Genomic DNA, 25,376 nt, shown 5'->3' on the forward strand with positions numbered 1-25,376 from the left:
TACCGTAAGTTCTAATATTTTGTAGAGGACGACAATGACATGAGTGAAGATGACATGTGAATTGCAATACTACTGGAACATTTTAAACATTTAGAGTGGTGAATAAAATATATATAGATTAATTTAATCTTCTTAGAGTTATCATTTTCAAAAGACAAAATACATCCCTGTTATATCAGTTTAAACAGAATCAGAACACTGAAGACTTTGAAACTGGAATTTTTGGGACAAAACTCAAGCTTTTTATGTTAATCACTGGACACTGGAATATCTGTGATCTCTAGATGTAGCAAGACAAAAACATTGGTTAAGTTTGCTATGGCATATGTTGAATCAACTTATTTTGAAAGGTGCCTTTTGGGGTAAGTCTCTGAGACCAACTGTCTTGATACTTTCTCAAAAAAGCAGATGACACAACACATACTCCTTCGATAAATCATTGAGTTTTCCCCTGCAGGTTTGTGTCTGCATTAATCAATATTAAAATAGTGCTTATAGAACCAACATTGGACCTTTGCAATGAGTCATAAAAACTAGTGACAACTGAACATGCAAAATTACCAGTTTCTGTAAAATAAATAGCAGAGAGAGTGATTACTAGTATTGGAATTCAAGTTTGTTGGTTATACTCATGTTAAGAAGAAGGTTTAGGGTTCCTCAATTTTGAGACTTAACTTTACTCTCTACTAACTTTATTTCTCTTACCCTTGGCTCTTTCCATAAGAAATCTCACCCATGCATGGCATGCCCACATCTTCAAATTCAGAATACAGGCTCATAAGTGTATCTCCAACCCCAATATTTTTTCTGATACACCCAGATAGCCAGCTTCCAGTTCTAAATTTCTATTAGAGTGTCCTAACAATACCTCAAATTCAGCATGGAGTAAACCAGATGTATAATCTTATATTCTAAGCATGTTCTTTTCTAGTATCCCATCTCAAAGTTCTATCTCACCTCAGTGTAGCATCTTATTTTGATTGAATCTGGCTTCTAATATGTTGAAGCAATTTTGAAATGTATTTCAACTTTTTAAAATATTATCAAGTCCATGACATTGAATTCTGAGTATATTAATATTTTTCTTAATGTCACCCAAATTTTCTTATAGACATACACCTATTATTAATGTTTGGTTTACGTAAATGTCTTGTAAAAACTTTATGTAGTTTAGAGAGATTTCAGCTATTGTTTCTCTATCATCTGTTTGAACTGAACTGTGTCATAGAAATAAATTGTTAGTCCTCACTATAAATTAACTAAGAAGTACTGATTACAAATATCACCCACATTTTTCAGTGATCATAAATTTATTATTTGGTCATTTGTTCAATTAGCTATTTTTAAAATAAATAGAAACTGGCAAACTTTAAATTTCAAGTGCTTGCTTTCCTTTTAAAAATAAAATCTGCAGATTTTTAAAATATCAGTTATTTTTCTTTGTTCATTATATGCATTGCAATATATTTTTCCAATGTGTGGCTAATCTTACTCTTCTGGATTTGCTCTCTTTGTGTCTTAAGAAATTCTACTGTAACCAAAAGCTATATATATTTTCTCCTCTATTTTTCTGAATGTTTGAAGTTTGTCTTCTACCATCAAGTCTTGAAGATGTCTTAAATTTCTTTTTGCCCAAATATGAAAGCGGAATTTAAAATTTTTCCTACATGAGAAGCAAGTGTGGTTTTCCATTTATTTTCTCAATGATACATTTGTCATCTAATGTATTGTCTTACATTTAGGGCTTCATTTCTGGGCTCACTGTTATATTCTCTCAGTGTGCTTTACTATACCAGTACTATTTCCATATCATTTTAATTAAAGCAATTCTATAAAAAATAACTATATTTGGTCAGGCAATTCCACCTTATTATTTTTCAAAAAAGTATTTTCTTATTTTTGTCCTTTCAAATTTAAAGACATCTAAGAAAACATTTTTTTCCACTCTAAAAATACTGTTGATATTTTTTATATGAATCATATGAATTTATACATTACTTTAGAGGGAAATGGTCACTTCCAGATAGGGAAAGGAAATATTGCTTCACTTACTCAAGCCTTTAAAAATGGATTTCAAACTTTTTTCACTGTTTTTTACATGAAAATGTCATCAATATTTACCTACATTTATTCTTTGTAACAGAATTTGTTTCTGAATTTGTTTGTGAATAGGGTACCCTGAACTAATAAATTTTTGAATTATTCATCACTTATGTTTAGGAATGCTAAATATTAATTTTCATAAGATGATCTTGTATTCAGATGTTTTGCTAATTTCTCTTATTCATACTAATATTTTGTTTGTGAGTAAACTTGGAATATTTATGAAGATAACTTTTCTGCAAATACAACAACTTTGATTATCCTTTTTCAATTCTTATACCTTTTCTCCATTGATACTATATTTGATACAATGTTGAAATCAAGATGACATTTTTAGTGTGTTTTATATTTAATATTTAAACATAAGTACATATGTATAATTTGCTATGTTATATAAATGCATATATGTGATCATATTACACATATTCATGCACATTGATTTTTGCGTTGTTTCGTTTAGTCAAAATCATTTTAAAATTCTTGTATCAACCTAGTCTAAATCAACCTAGTTTAAATCACTCCATATTGTCCATATTTTCTCCATACTATTATAATAATCTTCAGACATATAGAAAGGCATATAATGGCAGAAAACCCTGACTAGCCAACACAACTTGTTCTTCATTCCTTCTCTCACCCAGAATCCCTTGCAGTTAAATGTATCAGGAGCCTAAATCTTCCCTGGTGGCAAGGGGATGGGACTGATGCATGCCACCTGGCACACATGCCCTCACACTCCCTCCTCCTTATTGCTGGCTGCAATGCCGATGCATAGGCAGAACTTGGAACCACGTGCTGAAGATGGCAGAGGCAGCCTCAAATGACCACACACCCCCAACCAACACCAACATCCACCTGAAAACCTATCTTATTATTAACTTTTTTCATATGATTTGGAATTTCGGGTTGTATGTCAGCCTGAGTACTGCATTATTGTGGTCGTTGCCGTTTCTGTTTCTTTTTTTTTCCTATGGATTGTGATTGTGTGTCCTTCCTTTGACCCCAATCTTTCACTGGGCCTCTAGTCCCAAGTATACTTTAATGGCTCCAAAACTTGGCTCATAGTGTCAGTAGGGATATTACTGAACAAGTAAGTCTCTCTTCCAATACGTGACTTGCTTCAGGTCCTAGATGAGGGGCTGAGTTTATTTTCTCCACTTTCCTGAGTCTGCACTTTCCTATTAACTGTAGCACCAGAGAACTATTCACAGCAAATGTTTTTCACCTTCTTTTCTTGAATGGGGGTTCCACTTCAGTACCGGGGTTAACTGCAATGAGACTTGTGCAACATCCCTGCTTATTCCAATGAACATTATTGCCTTATGTGATCCTGGTCAGCAATTCTGTTTAAAGATCCAGAGCCCAGCACCCCTACAGCTTCTTTCCAGCTTACTACCTTGTTTTCACTCTGTTTTTCAACCAATTAAATGTTTCCCTCTTGTTTGCATATGGTTATGGCTTTTAAAATTTATCCATCTATATTTTATCTTTCATTTTAAAGACTGAAGATGAAAAGAGCCTTCAAATCTTGAACATGCACTTCCATTTTCCTGGAAAATGACAGTTAAAAGGCCAGAGTCCTTGTCTCCACTACATGATTACTGAATCAGAATCTCTGGTCATGAGTCCTGAACATTTTTATTTTAATTCAATAGGAGAGTTTAGTGCATAAGCAGATTTAAGAGCATAAATTAGAACATGGTTCTACCTTTACTCAAAGAAGAATATGCTGTGGCTATTTAAGTATTATAGGATTAACATATAATAGATTAATTTCTCATTTAATTGTGCATGATATTGTCATATTATGTCTGATGCTCTTTTAATGAAACGTTTTAAGGAGCTCTCTAATTGCTAAAAGAAGAAGTGTTAAACCTTTAACCAAAAAAACTTTCTTTTAAAGTTAATTCCTGTTACTAAAGATTTATTTGAGATGTGACTGTTCCAATATGTGTGAGATGGTACTCATCCCCTTTAATGAAAGAAAGCCTAATGAGATAACACCTCCTACAGGTGAAAGTTAAAGTCGCTTTGCATGATATGATTACACTTTGCTGATAAAATCTCCAGGAGTTGTCGTTCACATTCAGCATCACAGGTCTGAATTTTGGCTGCTCATTTGGAACAAAAAAATAATAAGAAATTCAATGCACAAAACTTTAGAGCATCATTAATATTCTGGCAAATTATCTGGGAGAGATCATTGTCACTCTAAATGGGAAAAATTAAAATGACTAATTAAAATCCTGACAGTAATTTAAGGGCTCAATTTCTAAAATAATAATAATAATAATAATAATAAAATGAGATTTAAAATAATTATTCTGGTGATTACATTTAATTATCTTTTTGTAGAAAACATTGTCTAGTCATAGTCCTCACTAAAAATTAGGAAGAAAATGGTACATTGAAGTAAAACTGAGGATTTAGCTAATGTATCTTCTTCAATATGTTATACGTTGCCCCTGTCCCCATCACTAATATCTCTAACCATGAACCGGCTGGTGCTAGATCTGACCACCTGGTATGGGATTATGAAAAGAAGATATTTGGAAGAGTAGAAGAAGATTCTTGAGAATATATTTCCAGACATCAGATACTAAAATAAACAAAAACTAAACTTTTAAAATAAAAATATAGATAGATAAATAATATTCCTGTCTGCACCTTTTAAAAATATTTCCACCTTGTATTGGCAAAAGAAATATAGCATCATTGTGTGATTAAATTACTTAATGATATCTAACCATTTCAACTTACATTGCTATATAATATCCAAGTCAACCAACAGTAAGATAATGTTAAAGAAACCTAGAATTTATTTAAGATGAATTAATGTTTCAGTAAGTTCAGGATATTTTTCTTACCTTTCTCAATTAATTTAAACTTTGAATACTAAAATATAGCACTATTTTTCTGCCTGTTGAATCCTCTTGCAAAGCAAAATATACTAGTTTACATCTTATGCCAAATTAACACAATAGTGTATAGCAATAAAGTAACTACCATAAAAGCTGATAAAAAAAAAAGTTTTAGTTATAATAACACATTTCTAAAAGAAGGCATAAGTGCCTTAATAGGTTTGAAGTCATGTTGCCTTAATTATTATTTTTTAATTAGGTACATATGAAGTTGAGAAAAAGATAATGTTGTGTTCTTACATTTCATTAAATAACAGTTATGTTTATTTTAACATTAATTGAAAAATTAGGAAAGTATGACTTAAGGCTATAGTTTTATACATTGCTACACTCACTAATGGGGGGTCTCCATGCATCCTTCATTCCTCTTACTGATCTGTCAGGTTTCCTCTCCCGCTGATCTCCATACCACTTCCAACCCCAATCCATGCCTATGTAAACTCACCAGAAATCCTTCTCTTATCAATAAAATAATCTCAGTAAGATGAAAATGTTACCGCTAAGCCTCTCTACTAAGTGTGGTCAATATTTTACAGGGAAACGGGCTCTTCTTCTAACATTCACAATAGTAAGTATATTACATGGTTTTTATAATTTCAGTGACTCATTAATATGGGCGCAATGGAAAATTTTTAATGTTTACTTTGACACCAAGAAATATTAGACAACTCTGAGCACAATGCCATGTCCACAGAATATACTTGGATTAGTTAGAAATTTAATGTTTTACATTGAATTTGGCAAGTTTGTTTGTGCTTTAGGGGACATAATTTGATGTACGGCATATCAGAATCTATCTTACTTCAAGCCTATCACAATGGAAAGGCTAGAGATGCACCACGGCACATTAGAAAAAGCACAGTGCTTGATTTAGGAGATTGAAGTTCTAATGCTGTCTCCACTACAAACTATAACTTTGAAAAAGGTCTTGACTATTCAGGTTTCATTTGTCTGTAAGACAAGAGGATGGGACTACAGTTTCTAAGTTCCTCCTAGCTATATGATATGTTTAGGATTCTATTATACATGAACTTACAGAATCAAAGGATTTCACTGAGAATTTTTTACTATTTCATTTTATCTTAAATCTTTGGTTTCCATGGCTATTCCTAAGATCCCCCTTTGGATATTTATACAATGTAGATTCCTCCATTTCACTACAGACCCATGGAGTCAGAATAGCGTGAGACTTTTTAAAATTTTTGCAGTATTTCTGACGCAGCTACACTTTCTTTTTTATTCCATAGAACAATTTAGAATTTAATGATGGCATATAAATATTTTTTCTTTTGCTTAAAAACATATGAAGGCAAACTAAAGCTATGGTTTTGAGACCCTGAAAATGAAGTGATTTATTACTTTGTTGCAAATAACTTAATATGCAAAAGGCAGATCAATGTGGCTTCGCATTTCTTTGTATAATATTACCTTTTTCCTTTAGGGAAGCTGGAACTTTCTCTTCTTTCCCTTTAATAGGTTCTGAAAAGAAACATCGAACATTTATTTGAAGCCAAGACAAAGAGATTTTCAGATATCTATATAATGAAGTCAGTAAGCTGAAAATATCAGTAAGCTGAAAGTAAGTAGAAATTTTATAATGCACTTTAAAAATGATTTTACTCATATAGAAACAAATAAACATCAGTATAGACTACAATAAGCCATAAACTGATCATTTTTCCTTAGCACAAACATGTTGTTCAACAAGTTATAATCTACTTGTTGATTTAAGAGAATGAGTATTTGGATGGATAGGACCTTATTTATCTGTAATTTTTAAAAAATCACATGACTTCAGCATCCAGAAGTCTTCCAAAACTGTTTAATCGGCACAGAACCAGTTTATTTCTTTTAGCCCACATTATGTCAAAAAAATAAACAACCAAATAGAAAATCCTGCACATATCATGTATGTAGTGGTGTTTCAGTCTTCAGACTCAAGTTAAACTTCAAGAATGAGACTAAAACAAAATTTGAGAGACAATTTCACCTAGCAGACAATTTTATCTATAAACTTTTAAAGTCTTCAAAATGAAGGCCTTGGTTGAAGTAACGCAAATAAAACTTTACTTATTCTACCACCTTCCAAACATATCTTCAGTGTGATTCAGACCATATCATGGGCTCCAGACATATATATGAGCAATGCCTTGAATATCATTATAATTAACAGTCTAATAAAAGGTAAAACATAAACACATTTTATTCTTCCTCTGCAACATTAACGCTCAATATACATTTTATGGACGAAAATGAGTTTTAATACAATTATAAGGGAAAGAAAGAGATCTATCCTTTCAGTCCCTTTTTCTATTCCCACCATATGATTTGGGTGAAAATACAGAGACTATGATGGTGGTGCTTGTAAATGGAGATGCCACTGTAGTAGTCACTTAGAATTAACTCTGTCCAGATAGTTTTGGATGTATTAAGAATTGATTTTGAGGTTTCATTAAAAGAACTGTATCTTTCACAGCAAAATTTTCTTGTTGGGTAAGCTGTAGCTTTAGATATCCATAAGCAAGTAGAACTTTTTTAAAAATGTATTTTGTGGCAAATAAATGTTCATGTTGCTATTTATGGTGCTATGTATAAATAGGGCTATTTTTTTCACATACTTCAGCATATGAAGATGAAATCAAGAGCCATGAATTGAACAAACACACTGGGAAGCTTCATTAACTGTTTTTCAAGCTGATGGTGGTAATTTGCTGCTCTTGTACTTCCTGGCTAAGCCAAAAGGATTAATGTGTTGTGAAATGAGAAGTGGTGGTGGAAACAGACTCCCAGTGGGGCGGGAGAGTGCAATGCTTTGAGTCTCAGAATTCAAGATTCAGCATGTTGATCTAAATGGGTGAGTGTGTATGTTTGTGTGAGGGTTTAGTAGTTATAAAATATAGGACCTAGAGTGACAGCCCACAGAACTACATTGATTTTGGTGGAGAGAGAAGGAAAGGGTGGAGTAACAGATACACTTTTATAGGACATTCAAAGATTGTAAACCCATTACCTTAAGCTTTGGAGAATGATCTCAGAAAACAAAAGTGATTTCTATTTCCAAGTTTGCTACTGGCAAGATGCCTTCTGTTCCTAGGCTGAGTCATCACTTGCACTGACTTTCCTACAGATCATTTATTCTCAGCATCTGTTTTGTCCTCAGGGGCTTTTGTCCCAATTTAGGAAGTCCACAGACTTCTCTGAGCAATCTCTAACTACTCAAGGAAGTGAGTAGGATATTAAATCCGACAAAAAATGAAGAGAGTATTACATGGAAACCCTGTACTTCTTCACTAGGAAGGAGAGATACGTCAGTGGTTTGAGTCAACTCTTAAGCCACTTTTCAACTTATCTATCTTGTTTGTCAAAAGCAGAATATTGGAAAACATTTTTTAAAATATGGTAGTTTCTTCGTGTGTGTCCAAGAGCCTATAGGATGATTTATGGTTCTTGGTGATCAGGGCCTATAAAGTGTTTAATGGTGCTAGGATATAAAGTGGAACTCGCTCAAAATTATTGAGGTAAGAAGATTGTGATGGAAAAACAATTCCCTAAGGAATAGGAAAATCGTTTCAGATTTGCCACTGCCTTACACTGCCCCCAGAGACAAAGGCAGTAAGGAGGAATTGGGTGAGTATCCATGATGACGTACAGCATGGTTGGGGAGCAGTTTCAAAGTCCTCAGACACTTACCCCAACCTTAATTCTAGCTTGGAATTGTTGGGTGGAAATGTCTACAAAAAACATGTTGAGGACAAATTGAAGTTGGGGGATCGTAAGTTGCATAGTCCTGAGCATAGTTAAAGATCAGTTCTGTCGAGATTCCTCTCCCATTATATCCAAACATACACAGACGTGGGACACAAAACTAGTCAATAATTCTGAGGCCCAATTGCATTACTCCAACAACAGAGAAACCTAAAGGTGCTATCATCGTGTTCTCAGAGGAGGAGAAATTACTTAACTACTGTGTTGCCTGTTTGGATTCAGTTTGCTCTTTCTCAGTCTGTAGGTGAATCTGCCGTACTCAGATATGTTAGGCCAGGAGTTAGAAACAAGTTATCTGGGATAAGGTTGAATGCCACAAGGAGGATAACCAATATCATTGGTCACTAACAGGATTTTCTGTGTTTTGGATGGTCAAGACCTCATATGCAAGACTATGCCCCTGTGGGTGTGTTGAAAAGGCTTAAGTGAGTCCACTGGTCCAGGAAAGTCAATGACTGAACCAGCAACAAAAGTAGCAAGACATATCATTCTCCTGTTTTTTTTTTTTTTTCCTTTGAAACAGTCATCCCTAGAACTCTCAATATTTCCTTACATAAAGACAAAAGCCTAATAATGTATCTCTGAATGCCTAATTGACTCATGGTTGTCACAGCTCTGATCAATGTGGCTCCAAATTATTTCCTTGTAATAATGCTGGTTTTAAACTTGAAATATCATTTTAAAATGAATTTGGATGTACACATGCAAGTGGAATGTATGAGTAACAGGCAAATGTGGACAACCTCTTAGTGGTTTAATAGAAGTAGCTGACAAAATACAACTCTAATAAAATAAGTGAATTTTTAGCAAGTGAAATTTCTGTATTCTGATTCTGCCACAGCTTAGCAGCAGGCTTCAAAGAGACTCTCCAAAAACAATAACATGGCAGATGCTTTTAAAGTCCCTAAAATCTTATAGGAAATATTAAAATTTTCTCTTTGATTCTTAGTAATGATAAATTATATTCAGAAAAAAATAAAATTCTTCTAAAACAGTATTCAACTTATATATAACAAAGGCATTTTGGGGACATTAATGCAGTTTGAATTAAAAAGTAGATATATTTTATATCATCCTAAATCAATAATCATATGCTATAAACCTTCATATACATTATTTTCTAGTGATTGAAAATTTTAGAGAAAATAGTAGATAATTTTACATTGAACAAAAAATTTTCAGTAAGGAATTTCAATTGTAAAATTATCTACTATGTTCTCTAAAATTTGAAATCACTAGAAAATTATGTATATAAGTTTTGCAGCATATGATTATTGATTTAGGATGATATAAAATACACAATTGCAACAATATTAGAAGTTACAAGAGCCTACTTAATGAAGTGGTCAGTGTGGATTTATTTCCTCCAGGTAATGCTTTCCAGGAAAGATTTTAACAATCATTCTTCCAACTAGTTTAAACTTTGGCACATGTGAAGATGTTAAGTAATAGTTAAAAGTTTTGATAATTATCATTGCCCAAAGTGAAGCGTTGGAGTTAAGCCCCCAACTTTTCTTTTGAGCTGCTTTCATAGTGAACAATAACATGTGTTTCAAATATTCCTGTGATATAAATGCAGACTAAAATAAAGACATTAATGCCCCCCAAATCTCTTCCACATGACAATGGAAGAAGAAAATACTTAGATTTTACAAATGTTAATTGCAAATTATATATGTATATCTTTTCCTGGTAGTATGTTTTCATGACACTTTTGGTTTTCACATAATCAAGGACGCTGTTTTTATTGATTTTCGTATTACATGAGAGTGGAGTCTGGGAAGGGAACTGTCCCAAAATACAGGTAATCACTAAAGAAAAATAGATTAAGCCCATCTGTGAGAATTAAGTGTAGTTACTCCAATAGCAGAAGAACTAAGACTATTTTTCATAGTTTATGTCCAATGCATCCATGCCAAATAGATTTTTTGTGTGTTTTTATAAGATCTACACTCAAAGCAAAAGTGCTTTTGTGAATACAAATATAAGACCCCTATTCTAAGGTGCAAGTAGTGTCTGTGTTAAAAAGAAAAAATAGAATTTAAAGTGGGGCAGAGATGACTTTGACTCTTACCTTTCCCTATTACCCACAGTGTGACACTGAGTAACTTATATTGCTAGACCTCACATTCCTTGTTCATAAAAATTGAGGTAGCCAGTACATTTTGCTGAAACAAATATGTTAATTAGGTATCAAGGTGCCTGGCAAAGAGTAGATGCACCACTTTTGGCCTTCCTCCAAACAATTCCCACACCTTTACCAGGCTAACTCTTCATCTCCTCATTTACATTTCATTTTATTTCTTCAGGAAAAAAATTCCTGGTCACATAAAATTGATCAGAATCTCCTATTACACCCTCTCATAGCATCCTGGATACCTCCGAATTAATTCATGGTCCAATTAATTAGGATACCTCCTAATTAATAATAACATAATTGTTATAATTTTAATTATGTTATTAATACTGTAACTTCTCAGAGAATATAGTCTATGCTTTTCTTCACCCTTCGTGTCTAGTGAGTATCTGATTTAATTACTGCATATTAGATGCATAATACTTATTGAATATAGCACTGATCAGTCCACACAAAAAATTAAGGTGAATGATATCAGATCTTGATGTTTAAATAGATGAATTTTAGTTAATTTATTATATATACATATATAACACACATATATAATAAATTATATATTATAGTACATATATAACACATATATGTACTATAGAATACATTATAAATATTACAAGTGTGTTAATTCAGAAGAGAGGGGAGTCATTGAAGGCTGAAATAGGTAGAGAAGACTTGATGCTTTATGTGGACATTATTCTTAGGATCAGGTTAAATATTTACATAGGCAAAGAGGAAAGCAGTTAGTCCACTCAGGAGATAGAAGTTTCAAATTTTAATTAAGAATTTCATGCTTTTTCATAGAAATACAGAGTGTGACAAGACTAAAGCAGGCAGAATATGCCTCAGAGCATTTGAAAATATCAGAATGCAGAGGTCTAATTACCAAATCTTACTTCCTGTTTGTAGCTTTACCATTTTTGCTGTCATCATCATCTCCAGTGTTTACCAAGCACTTGGGATATATTATGCACTAAATATATATTTTAGGACTAGAAAGGAGAGAATCAGAGAATTTGAGGACAAGTGCTTCTTAATATTCTTCACTTCCCTTCTATATTTTTTACCTTTTTCACTAAAAAAATCCTTTTTAAATTTTTCTTTCTTTTCTTTTTGGGAACTGTAATCAGAGCAATTCCTGGGTAACAGTGAGAAGAAATAATTTTAGGGACAAATACATAAATACAAGTTTTTAAAAATATGTGGGTGACCTCTGCAGTTCTGTTAACATATTTGCAAAGGGGATGCTGTTAATGTACTATGTTCTCAATAATATATATTTCCTAATACATTTGTACTATCATATCAAATTAACTCTGTTACCTTTATCTTTCAGAACTGAAGAAGTTTTCCCAGATTTTTCTTTTCTAATTTCTGCAAGAGAGATCATGGGAAGAAAAGGTTACAAAGAATAATAGAGAAAAAAATGCAAGTTTCTTCATGTGTTTTGTGTACTGAGGCTTAAAGATCACAGGGCATCTGAGTTGATATTCACAATGCAGATATCTCCAGGCATATTTTGTCTATAAGACATTGGACTAAATATGAAAACAATAGAAAATAAGCCCATGAACTACTATCCACAAGTACAGACTATGCCATATATATTTAAAAAGGTACAAGTAAACTGACCTGGACTTTGAAGAAGAAAGATATGGTAAAAATGATAGCTAATGTTGTGTACTTACTATGTGTCACGCAATGTTCTCTACCAATTTCTCATTCAGTTCTCTCAACTCCATGAGGTAGGTAGGTTCTGTTATTATTCCTGCTTTTCACATAAATTGACTAACTTTCCAAGATCTTTAAATAGGAGACCTGGGATTTGAACCACTATATTGATGCTCTCAAGAACATAAGTGCTGGCTCCAGTAGTTGCATAATGGACTCAGTAAAGGATGTAAAAAAGCATGTAGTGCTGAGGCAGAACTTGACAAGGGAAATAAATTAGACCTGCAAACATGAAATGGAAAGTAATACACATTTTAGAGAAACAGACAGAGAATAGGAGACCTGGACAGGACAGATCTATCAGTTTTCTGTGCAGGCCATTTACAACCAACAGAAGTGGAGGTGATGCTGTGTGACTTCCAAGGCTAAATCACAAAACGTCATGCAGTATTCATCTGCGAACCTAGTGACACTTGCTTTGGGAAATGCAGCTGCCGTGTGAGTAATCTAATTAACACTACCATGCTAGAGAGGCTACATCTAGGCAGTCCAACTCACGGCCCCAGCTGAGCTCCCAGCCAACAGCTAGTATCAACTGCCAACCCTCTGAGAGAGCCATCCTTCACATCCAGGAGTCAGTGATTTTACGTGACTGCAGCCCAGCTGGACATCTGACTGCAATCATATGAGATAATCAAGTGAAAATGGCCTACTGTATCCTCCTGAAGTCCTGACCTACTAAATGATGAACAAAATGAAATCAGCTGTTGTTTTACATCACTAAGTTTTGAAATGACTTATATCTAGAAATAGTTGTGAAAAAGTAGTTAACCAACAAACAGCAAAAATTTGAATCTGTGATAAGTACTCCAGTAAAGTTATACAGATAATAGGGAAAAAAATTATTAATTCTAATTTTTAAATTGGGGAAGGTTTTCACTGAGAATATGCCTTTTAGGTTTAGGCTTATAAATTGGGTAGAATTTCATTGGCCAGGAAATGCCATTTTAATTGCATAACTGTAAGTAGGTGTATTCAGTTTTTTGGGGTTTTTTGTTGTTGTTGTTCGTTTGTTTGTTTGTTTTTGTCTTCCTTTGTCGCCAGGCTGGAGTGCAGTGGTGTGATCTCGGCTCATTGAAATCCCAGGTTCAAGTGATTCTCCTGCCTCAGCCTCCCGAGTAGCTGGGATTACAGGCACCCACCAGCACTCCTGGCTAATTTTTGTATTTTTAGTAGAGACAGGTTTTCACCATGTTGGCAAGGCTGGTCCCAAACTCCTGACCTCAAGTGATCTGCCTGCCTCGGTCTCCTAAAGTGCTGGGATTACGGGCGTGAACCACCATGTCGAGCCATGTACTAGGGTTTTTTATTTTGTTTTTTAAACTGAGAATGATTCCTAGAGTTCTTACTTGGTTTACAATAGGATAATTTTCCCTCACCTGAGATACAAAATGTAAAAGGAGAGGTCTTTGGAGGAAGATATTATTTCTGTTTTGAATGTATTGTGTCTCATATGTTGACAAGACACCCAAAAAGGAAACATCCAGCCAGCAGTTGGAAAGAACAGGTGAAATGCAGATCATTTACAGGTACTACAGGGCAACCTACAGTATTGTTTATGAATGAAAACTATCAATATAACTAGTAGCATTTTTTTAAAGGCCCCAAATTAATCTTATTTGCTTTGTTCACACAGATTGACTTGACTTATTAAGCAAACTAATTATATAAAAGCAAAATAAACCAGAAAGTGAACAATTATTTTCTTAATAATATGTGACAGGTGAAAACACACTCACATACAAAGACTAGTGTTCTCAGCTGTTTTTTTTGTTTGTTTGTTTTTGTTTTTGTTTTTTTACCAACATGTTTTAAATCCAATCTCATATAATTTGTCTATATTGATATATCATTTATGTATTGGTAGTGATAGCCTTAATTTTATACATTTTGATGTGCTATTGTCAGACCTTTAAAAATTTAAAATACAGATTATGATCAAAATAGCTATAGACATCAAGCTTTAAATAATCTGAGATAAAAAGTATTCATTTTGAAAATAATACTCAATAACAATGCATCCAGGAATTTTTCAATTTAAGTTATAGGCCTGAGTATATTTAACCAAAAATAAATAGCAAAGAGCTTTTACTTTTAATTGTATTGTAGAATATAAAAGGTATATATGTGTTTCCTTTTCCTTCTGCAAGAATTCTTAAAAAAAAAAAAAAAAAGAGGCTCATGAAAAAGACAAGACAAAAGGCTGAAATAATGGAAAGTCTCATAACAGAGTATCCTCTGTATCCTCAGCCCTAGAGTTCTTTCCTGACACAAGCATAAACATTTTGAATCCAAACTACAAGTGTTCATCTGTTTAAAGGAAACAGTAGTAATTATTAATACCATGGATCTGCCTATTATTTATTATTGATTGCTCTGAATGACCAAGTATAAATTCAGTTTTATCATTAGTGACATTTAATGAGGATGTTAATAAAAATATTTTGTTGGTGCTTTCTAACATAGCTAGACCAAATAAAGAAAGTGAATTTGGAAAGTGTAAACAAAATTACCATGCAATTAAGATCCCCTGGTTCTATAAAGAATCAAATCCAAAATTCTTAATCTTTCTTACCCAGCTTGCTCTACTGAAGTGCTCAGAAACATAACTTAAAAACTGTCTCTCTCTTTCTCTTTTGTAGATGTAAGATGCTTGCTGATCTGAGATACTTTTTTTCACAAACATAATGAATAAAACCAACGTACCAAACTTTTTGGGCTTTTCTTCTGATGGAAAGAATAATTATAAAGAACCACCTGACAAGCTTTATCTGAAAGTGCAACGATATCTGATAATTTCCCAGAGTGTAACTTATAATGTACATCATCACACAGCATTAAAAAAGTAAAATTGTCTCATAACATCTTTTGGTTGCTTCCTAACATGATACTGCACTGTTCCTAAAGTTATCTAATAGTGATTAATTGCATGATTGTTTCCATAGTTAATATGTGAATCCCTTACATGAATGTCTCTTTGTTTTATTTTAATTCGAATGCAATTTTGATAAGCCAGGATATTTTAGGGAAGATATTTTATAATATTTTCAATCTACTACAAACTCCAACATATAAAATTTATAAGTAAATACAGAGACATAATTTTCAAGTCGCCTAAATGGTTTAAAATACTGTGTTTATAATTATCATGAAGGAAATAATAATATATTGATGCTTTATGTAACAGTAATTTTGAATTCTTCTGAAACATATAACAGACTAATTTTACTGGAGACACTGTTCATTAACTTTGTAATTAGAGATAACTTGGTCAGGACACCATCTTTAACTTTGTATAATGATACATTTAACTGTTCTGTATTCTATGGGCTAAAGAACTTGGTACATCTATTTTTTTAACATTTTACTTATTTTTCCTGAATATGTGTTTTAAAATCCTTACAGCATTTCCAGTTGAATTATATCTATACATGGCTATGTTTTTAAACTTGGAAACTTCATTTTATTTATTTCATAGTCTTTGTGTTTTATTTAAAAAGAATAAAATTTTGCAACCTATGTAATCCTCTATCTCTAACTGGACAAACCAATTCAAAAGCATAATATAAAATTTTCTTGAATGACATCTGAACAGTGTTGTCAGTACGTGAAGACTATGGGAAGATCTTCCTCAAGAAATTGTAAATAAGGGAAATTAGACTATTCTCTCAAATTTAAGTTATATATTTAACAGATTGGGGGGATGGAGAATAAATGAATTCCAAAAGCATCAACTAGAAAATACTATATAACACTTTGTAAATACTTCTTTGAAGAGCTTCCTTCAATTACACTTGTATACTCTAGACAAGCTGGGCTGTATCGGCATGTTAAAATGGTGACATATACAATGGCATAAGAAGGCAAAATAACAGTCTTATGCAGTAGTCTCAGTATTCTAGTCTTTTTGATAAGCCCTTCCTTATATTAGTATAGTTCTTCAAATTACCTTAGCTGAGTGACTTCTCTTGAAACAATCTGAATATCCTTTTCCTTTGACTAAATTCTGGTTCAATTTCATAATTACTTGGTTTTGAGGCTGTGTAGCTTGGCTGCAAGCATTGAATATTCATATATACACACTTTGATATTCTGATCCTTATGCGCCTTAATAATCTGACTACTAATCAAAATTGGTAGGGTGCACTTTAGTTCATCTCTATCCAGCTCTTTCAGAAAGATCAGCAGTATGTAAAGATACAAAAACATAAAATTAGCCCTCCTTTATTTGATAAGAAATTAGATATGCATTCTGTTAACTTCTATTTTAATGTTGGGTAGATGAGATGAACTAGGATATCTTAGCGACAGGGTTAGCTACTGAACCACTAAAGAAGACTTTTTCAAAGAAAACTTTATTAGTCATGAAATTTTTCTAGTGGAGTCTCGTCATTTTAAGATGTCAAAGTTTCCGTGTTTAAATTAAGATAATAACTTTATTACAATATTGTAATTTCCTTGAGGGCAGGGCTCAAGGAAATTCTGGTATCCACGTATAATGATGAAGCATTATTTTGTGTAGTTAGGCATTTTTAACATAAGATCGCTTCAACTTCTCACTTGTCTCCAATGAGGTAGGTGTTATCCATAATTTTATAGATATTTTACCTGAAGCTAAGAGGTAAATAACTTGCCCAAGGTCACAGCTAGTAAATTACCAATGGAAAATTTGAATCCAGGCTATGAGATGACAAAGTTAGTGTTAAACTGCTACACTATGCCTCTGGGAGCTTCCTGGATTATAGAGTAGATATCACCACAAATTGTCCCTAAAAGCGAACAGGGTGTACATTTGAATCACCAGATAACATCAATGTTCTTTATGATTGCCAGCCTGCCACAGTCTTGTAAACAATATATCTGAAGCAGGAACTAGGTAGTCTAACACATACTAGAAATTCCACAACTATTTGTTGAATGAATTAATAAATTTGCTAAATTTTGTGCCAATCACATTTTATCAGGAAACTTCTCGTCAAATCTTTACACAGTAGCCTGATCATCATTATAAGCATCTTTTATGATTAGCTATTTTCCAATTCGTAATCCTAGTCTGGCAAAAATGTCAAATACAATGAAATGGCCAATATCTGATAGTTTTCCTGGACAAAAAATGAAAATTATGTATATTTAAATCTAATGTTTACCTCACATTTTATTTTTTTGTTGTCTAAGAAATTTTGAGTGACTTTCCAAAGTTCAGTAATCTCATACACATATTTACACATTTATGACCATTTATTTTTTTGTAATAACCTCTGATAATCCATTCATTTAAGATATAATACATTCTTTATTTCTATAACAATATTATTCATTATACATATTCTATATTGTCTTTTGAAATTTTTAAAATAGAAATCCTGTCCTAAAACACATTTATGTGGGATCTCAAGAATCATTATCATTGTAGTGTAACTGTTCAAAATGAAACTTAATTTATAAGATGACATATATTGAAGAGTTGAAGAAATATAATTGAATATAAGAAAAAATGTTAACTGAATAATTATTAATATAATCAAAATAAAGGAGACTTTTAATGTATCTTTCTGCTACTCATTGTATAGAATTTCAAAATATACTTCAAAATTAACTTAGTGAACTGGACTAATTCTTCAAGATTTCCATGCACTTAAAAAAATTAATAGACCTTAATTTTTGAAGCAGATTTATGATTACAGCAAAACTAATCAGAAAGTGCAGAGTTCCTGTACATTCTTTCTGTAACAATCTGAATGTGTCCCTTCAAAATTCATATGTTGAAATCCTACTCCCAAAGTGATGGTATTAGGAGGTGGCACCTCTGTGAGATAATTAGGTCATCAGCGTGGAACCCTCATTAATAAAATTAGTGGCCTTAGAAAAATTAAAGGAACCCCAGAGAGCTCTCTTGCCCTCTTTTTGTATGTCAGGATACAAAAAGACAGCAGTCTGCAATCCAGAAGAGGGCTCTCACAGCACATCACCATTCTAGCAGCCTGATTTGTGAGAAATAAATTTTTGTTGTTTGTAAGCCACCCAGTCTATGGCAGTTTGTTATAGCAGCCCAAACTAAGACACCCTCTTCAAGCACACTTAGGCTCTATCACCATCAGTATCCCTCAAGAGTGTGGTACATTTATTACGATCCAAGAAGCAATATTGATACATCATTATCAACCAAAGTCCATAGTTTACACTAGGGTTCACTCTTAGTTTTATACTTCTTATAGATTTGGACAAAAGTATAATGACACATATCTGCCATTGCAGTTTCATTCAGAATAATTTCATTATCCTAAAAATTCTCTGTGCTCCACCTATTCACCCTTCTCTTCTCCCCAAACCCTAGTAACCACTGAGTTTTTAACTTTCCCCACAGTTTTGCCTTTTCCAAAATATTATACAGTTGTAATTATACAACATGTTGACTCTTCACATTGTCATATTTCACTTAGAAATATAATTTAAGGTTCTTCTATGCAGTTTTGTGGCTTGAGAGCTCATGTATTTTCCACACTGAATAAAAATCTCATTGTATTAATATACCAGAATTTATTTATCTGTTCACCTGTTGAAGGACATCTTGGTTGCTTCCCAGTTTTAGGAAATATGAATAAAGCTGATATAAACATTCGTATGCAGGTTTTTGCATATATGTAAGTTTTCAGCTTATTTGGATAGACACCAAGGAGCATAATTGCTGGATTGCATTGTGAGAGTAAGGTTAGTTTTCTAAGAAACTATCAAATTGTCTTTTTGCATTTCCGCAAGCAAAGAATGAGAGTTTCTGTTGCTCTACATCTTCCCCAGCATTTTGTATTGTCAGTGCTTTGCATTTTAGCTGTTCTAATAGGTGTGTATTGGTATCTCATTGTTTTAATCTAATTATATGTTATGTTGAACATCTTTTCATATGTTTATTGCCATCTGCATATCTTATAAGCCCAACTTATAATTTTTTTCTTTCATGGACTGTGTCTTTGGTGTTTTATTTAAAATATCATTGTCAAACACAAGGACACCTAAATCTTCTACGTTATTTCCCAGGAGTTTTATAGTTTCATGTTTTACATTTAGATCTATGATCCACTTTGAGTTAATTTTCTTGTGGAGGATGTAAAGTCTATTTTTGAGGGTTTTTTGTTGTCTTTTTTATTTTTGTTTATGGATGTCCAGTTGTTTTGACACCCATTTGTTCAAAAGTCTATCCTTTCTCCAGTGAATTGTTATTTCTCCTTCGTCAAAGATCAGCTGATTCTATTTTTGTGAGTGCATTTCTGAGTTCTGTTTTCTCTTTCATTGATTTATTTGTCTATTCTTTCATTAATGTCATACTGTCTTGATTATTGTATTTTTACAGTAAGTTGTGAAGTTCAGTAGTGTCAGTTTGCCACTTAATTCTTCTTTTCCAATGCTGTGTTGGCTCTTCTGGGTCTTTTGCTTTTTCTTATAAACTTTAGAATTAGTTTGTCAATAGCCACAAGATAACTTGCTAGAATTTTTTTGGAATTGTGTCAAATCTGTAGCTCAATTTAGGAAGAATTGGCAGCTTGACAGTACTGAGTCATTCTATCAATGAATATGGAGTATTTCTCAATTTATTTAGTTTCTGTTTATTTCTTTATGTGGTTTCCTTCCAACAGATCTTATACATAATTTTAAAATATGTACCTAAGTGTTTATGTTTTTGGTGACAATATAAGTGATCATTGTGTTTTTAATCTTGTTCATTCAAATTTTTCATTACTGATATATGAGAGCAATTGACTTTTGCATACTAACTTTGTGCTCTGAAACCTTGTCATATTCTCTGATTAGTTCCAGGAAGTTTTTGGAATTTTCTACATAAATAAGTATGTCATCTTTGAACAAATACAGTTTAATTTTTTCTCCCAACTTATATACCATTTATTTCCTTTTCCTATATTGTTGCATTCGCTAAAACTTTCAGTATAATGTTGATGAAGTGGTATGAGAGCAAACATCCTTGTCGTGTTTCTGACCCCAGCAAGAGCTCTTTTAATTTTGCACCATTAAATAGAATGTTAGCTGTAGGATTTTTGTAAAAATTATTTATCAAGTTTAAGAATTTTCTGTCTATTTCTAGTTTGCTGAGAGTTTTCAACCATGGGTGCTAGATTACCTCAAACGCTTTTACCATTACTATTCATAAGGTCATGTGTTTTTTCCTTCTTTAGCCTGTTGATGTTATAGATTACTTAAACACTTTTCAAATGTTGAAGCAGACTTGCATATCTGGAATAATTCCATTTGGTCATATATAATTCTTTTTATGTATTGTTGAATTTGATTTTTTATATTTTAGATGTTTATTAATCTTTTAAAAAAATCTCCACACTAACTGTGTTGTAATCTTTGTGATGGATATGTATACAGAAAGAAAATTGAGGTCCAAGACTCTCAAAAAGGGTTTGGTTGGAGTAAAATAAAAGCCAATGCCCTCTCAACACACCAGAAACTGTTCTTTTTGTTGTGCTTACCAGAGTGACAGCATGCCTCCCCTATGGATAAAGAAGTCCAGGAGCCCTCGAGTCCTTTCTCTTGAAAATGATATTATAAAAGGAGGACACAAGTTTGTGTTTTAAAATATAAACCGTATTATATTTAATAGATATTTATTGAGTGTCTCTTTTCTACTGAGACCTGGAAGAACAAAGAAGACTGTGTGGAGTTCGAACTGTGTTGTAATGCATCCACATAGACAGATTAAATACAACGATAGAGGGCTCAGAACTCTGGGTGCATGGCAGAAAGACTGGCAAACTCGACCTGAGAAAATGAAAGAAGACTTCACAGAAACACTGGCATTTGTGATGGATTCAAAAACTGATAAAATTTGCCATGAAAGAAGAATTAAAAAGGCATTTCAAACATTAAAAAAAGCATAAGAATACCATGGAGTGTTAAAGTTAATGTGGATTCTTGAATGGAGAAAGTGGGATAATGAGGCAGTGAGCCTTGGCTACAAAGTCACACTGAGGCTTGGTAGCAAAGGCACTTGTGGTACCCTCTAAGGAATTTAAATTTATATGCTTCCAGTGATAAGGATTTAAATATCCTAAAGCCAAACTTTTTTTCCTGCCATTGTATCAATTTGCAAAATTTTGCTAACAGAATATGTGAAAAACTGACTTACAGTACAAAGTAATTATTGCCATGTTGTAAAAACAATCAGAAACCACCAGTCATATACAGTTGTTATCTCCAGAGACAGTATATTCTTTTGTTCCATTTTTTATAGTATTTTTGTGCATGTATCAAGGGCATAATTTCTATATCCTGTGTGCTATTATTACTAATTCTCACGCTTACAATCGTACTTAAAGGATTTTATGTCATCTAATTTGGCATCCGATAGCATGCCTTGTTGCTGAGACATTTTTGCAACATATCAGCAAAACTTTAAATATTATCAGTCCGCTTAGTAAATTTAAATAATATTTTAAGATATTTTCATTTTATAATCTAAATTGGACTTTCCTGTTGATTGATTGTGCTTGCAATCGGAAGACAGCTTGTTCTTCAGCATTGGGGGCGATGTGGAAATGTCTCGAGCATGGAAAACATGTCTTATAAGTGAGAAGTGCACAATATTAAAGATAGAAGGTCCTTTAGAGATGGCTTAATGCAATAGTATTTGCTTATTTAAAAAAAGGCAATGCAAGCAAATAAGTAGCCCAGTCACAGAACTAATTATTGATAGAGCTAAACTAAGCCCGAAGTGTTATTTCCAGATAGCTCTGTGCTCTATTGTTCAAGCAGGTATTTTATAATCGCCACTGGCTATCATCAATTACTTCTTCCTTGAAGGCCAAAGTTGTAAGTGCTAACTCCAAGTTAAGAATTTTTGACGATGGAATGTAATGTAAAGGCTTGAAATGAGGATGTAGATGTTTTGTTTGGGAAAGAATTTTTCCCTTTCTTTCTGTGTAAAAATCAAGTGAAGTAAAACTCAGATTTTCAGGTCATAATGACGAAAAACTTTTTTTTTTTTTTTTTTTAAGACGGAGTTTCGCTCTGTCGCCCAGGCTGGAATGCAGTGGCACGATCTCGGCTCACTGCAAGCTCTGCCTCCTGGGTTCATGCCATTCTCCCGCCTTAGCCTCCCAATTAGCTGGGACTTCAGGTGCCTGCCACCACGCCCAGCTAATTTTTTGTATTTTTAGTAGAGACGGACTTTCACCGTGTTAGCCAGGATGGTCTCGATTTCCCGACCTCGTGATCTGCCCAACTCGGCCTCCCAAAGTGCTGGGATTACAGGCGTGAGCCACTGCGCCCAGCCAAAAAACTTTTTAACTACTATTTTGCCATTCCAAGATCTGAGTTAAATTTTGATTTTTAAAGCATTGCTTCACAACTAGCTTGCACTGTATCATCGGTCTATAAAAATTGGGGTAATAATAGTCATTAAGATGCAGGTAAATGTTGTGTAAAATATTGATAAAACGTTCATTTTCATTACTAAAATTACTTGACCTGAAATATGTGACTTAATTTACAATGAGAATACAGTAACAATGCGTTTTTACACAGGGCCGATGGTTTCAGATTATGTCTGCAATTTAATTTTAGAGTATGAAACTTAAACTTCATTAATTTGTTCCAGGATCTGCAACAGCAATTGATGGTAAGGAACTTTATCTAAGATAGTGTATACCAATCCATTTTTCTTTTCATAAACAGGCCTTTAGTGGACAGTCAATCCGTGAATAAAAGAAAAAAGTAAATAAAAAGGAAACAAAATTTCTCAGGAAACAATCTTTGCTCTGACCACTCAACTTTGTAATGTAGCAGCTTGTAATATACTTTCTATTAAAAATTCTTAAGGGAAAAAGAGATACAACCCACTGCGGCTTCAGCATAATAGTAAGAGTGAAAGTAAATATCAATAGATAAAAAACGAAAACAGCAGCTCAATAATCTTAAACTCAAAAAGTGTTTTCTTGCTGTACCGTATGGTGAACATTATAATGCATTTCTAATTTATTTTATATAATCTTGTCTAGAATGTCAAAGGGACACATAAAGTTGATTATTCCCTCACAAACATCGTTGACACACATTGCCCATTTTGGGGGGCTGAAATTCTCTTTAGTGTTGAATGGCTATCCTACCAATGTCTGAATCACATGATTCAAATGTTGCATGGCAGCAAGTAGACCTCTATAAGAAATTAATGTAACAATACAAACTTCCATTGAATATGTATTATTCTGCTGTGATAAGTAGGATTTAGATCTGTCTCTTATTAAAGGAATAAGGTGAGTGGGAGGAAAGAGTTAAGACAGGAGGGACTAGGCCGGGCGCAGTGGCTCACGCCTGTAATCCCAGCACTTTGGGAGGCCAAGGTGGGTGGATCACGAGGTGAGGAGATCGAGACCATCCTGGCTAACATGGTGAAAGCCCGTCTCTACTAAAAATACAAAAAATTAGCCAGGAAGGTGGTGGGAACCTGCAGTCCCAGCTAACTTGGGAGGCTGAGGCAGGAGAATGGCGTGAACCTGGGAGGTGGAGCTTGCAGTGAGCCAAGATAGTGCCACTGCACTCCAGCTGCCTGGGCGATAGAGTGAGACTCTGTCTCTAAAAAAAAAAAAAAAAAAAAAAAAAAAGGAGGGACTAGAAAGTAATTTCCCATTAATGAGATAAAATAATTATAAGAATAAATTGTTTTCATAATATTAAGTAAAATAAGAGTAAGAAGAAGTAAAATGTATTATGTGAGTAAGTGAGACAGTGGAGTGGAGAACTGAGTTGCTAATGGTTCTCTTGAAAATATATAAACTACATGAACATGGAGAGTATGCTCATTTTCATGCATTGCCTTCGGATAGACCATCTTCTCTCCAAAGCCCATGTCATACCCCTCATACCCATTCCCCAGCGCCTAGCCAGTTGTGGGCGCTCAATAAATATTAAACAAACAAAGCACAAAGTATTTTCAAAAAGTTTAGAATTCACAGGAATCTATAATATTGTTATTATAATTTAACATTTATTGAGGGTCAACAGCATGACTTAGTCAACATGTGCAAATAAGTTATTTTATAATACATATTAAGCAAATAATTAAATACAATTGTGTTAACTAAATCTTGTTTTACTTCATTGATTTTAAATGAAAAATTGTTTCCCTCTTTTGTTATAACTTTGATACACCAAGAAATATGAACATTCATTATATTCAAATGGATAAAATTTTCTCAGGGAAATCATGACTCTTAGATATTATTAACATTCACTTGAAAGTACGGAATAAACCTACAATCAGTACACATCACAGATTTTAAAAGGACCAGTGCATACACAAAGAAGAGAAGAATCTGATAAGGTGGATGAGGACAGTGACAGATTTACAAAACTTGCAATAGCACTTGGGTTTTGCCTGGTGTTGTGACAATGTAAAACACTATTACAATTACATAGGGAACCATTGTTTACAGAATAGCATCAAAAGCAAAGAAAGAAACTCTTCAAGTGGACACAAATTAGCCTATTTATGAATTTTGAAACATTCCTTAATTTAAGGCAAAGTTGAATCTTTTATTATAGTGAAGTGAACTCTGATACATTTATGATCAACAGGCTCCAACTTTACACTTAATAAAATGTTTACTAATTATGTTAAAATTTATTCTTGATGGTTAGTAGACAATCAAATTTTATTTAATTTCCCAAAAATATGTTTTTTCCTGTTTCTACTTAATTGACTTTCGAAGTGA

General features: G+C 33.2%; 1 protein-coding gene across 32 annotated transcripts in view; it reads right to left on the reverse strand.

Moving 5' to 3' along the window:
* TRDN (triadin) overlaps positions 1–25,376 on the reverse strand; it is a 410,920-nt gene that overhangs the window by 109,081 nt on the left and 276,463 nt on the right. For 30 of the 32 annotated variants that reach the window (XR_013416180.1, XR_013416179.1, XM_077999343.1 and 27 more), the window contains exons 22-23: positions 12,244–12,294; positions 6,453–6,503 (exon numbers count right to left, since the gene is read on the reverse strand). Coding sequence is in view for 28 of the 32 variants with exons in the window: in XM_077999343.1 (XP_077855469.1) it covers positions 6,453–6,503; positions 12,244–12,294 (102 nt within the window). In the remaining 4 variants the exon portion in view is untranslated. Of the gene's footprint in view, positions 1–6,452; positions 6,504–12,243; positions 12,295–25,376 lie in introns of those variants that run through there. The other 2 variants (XR_013416183.1, XR_013416181.1) reach the window with 1 other exon arrangement.

Source organism: Macaca mulatta, chromosome 4 (genome assembly GCF_049350105.2).
Source record: "Macaca mulatta isolate MMU2019108-1 chromosome 4, T2T-MMU8v2.0, whole genome shotgun sequence".
Classification (NCBI taxonomy): Eukaryota; Metazoa; Chordata; class Mammalia; order Primates; family Cercopithecidae; genus Macaca; species Macaca mulatta.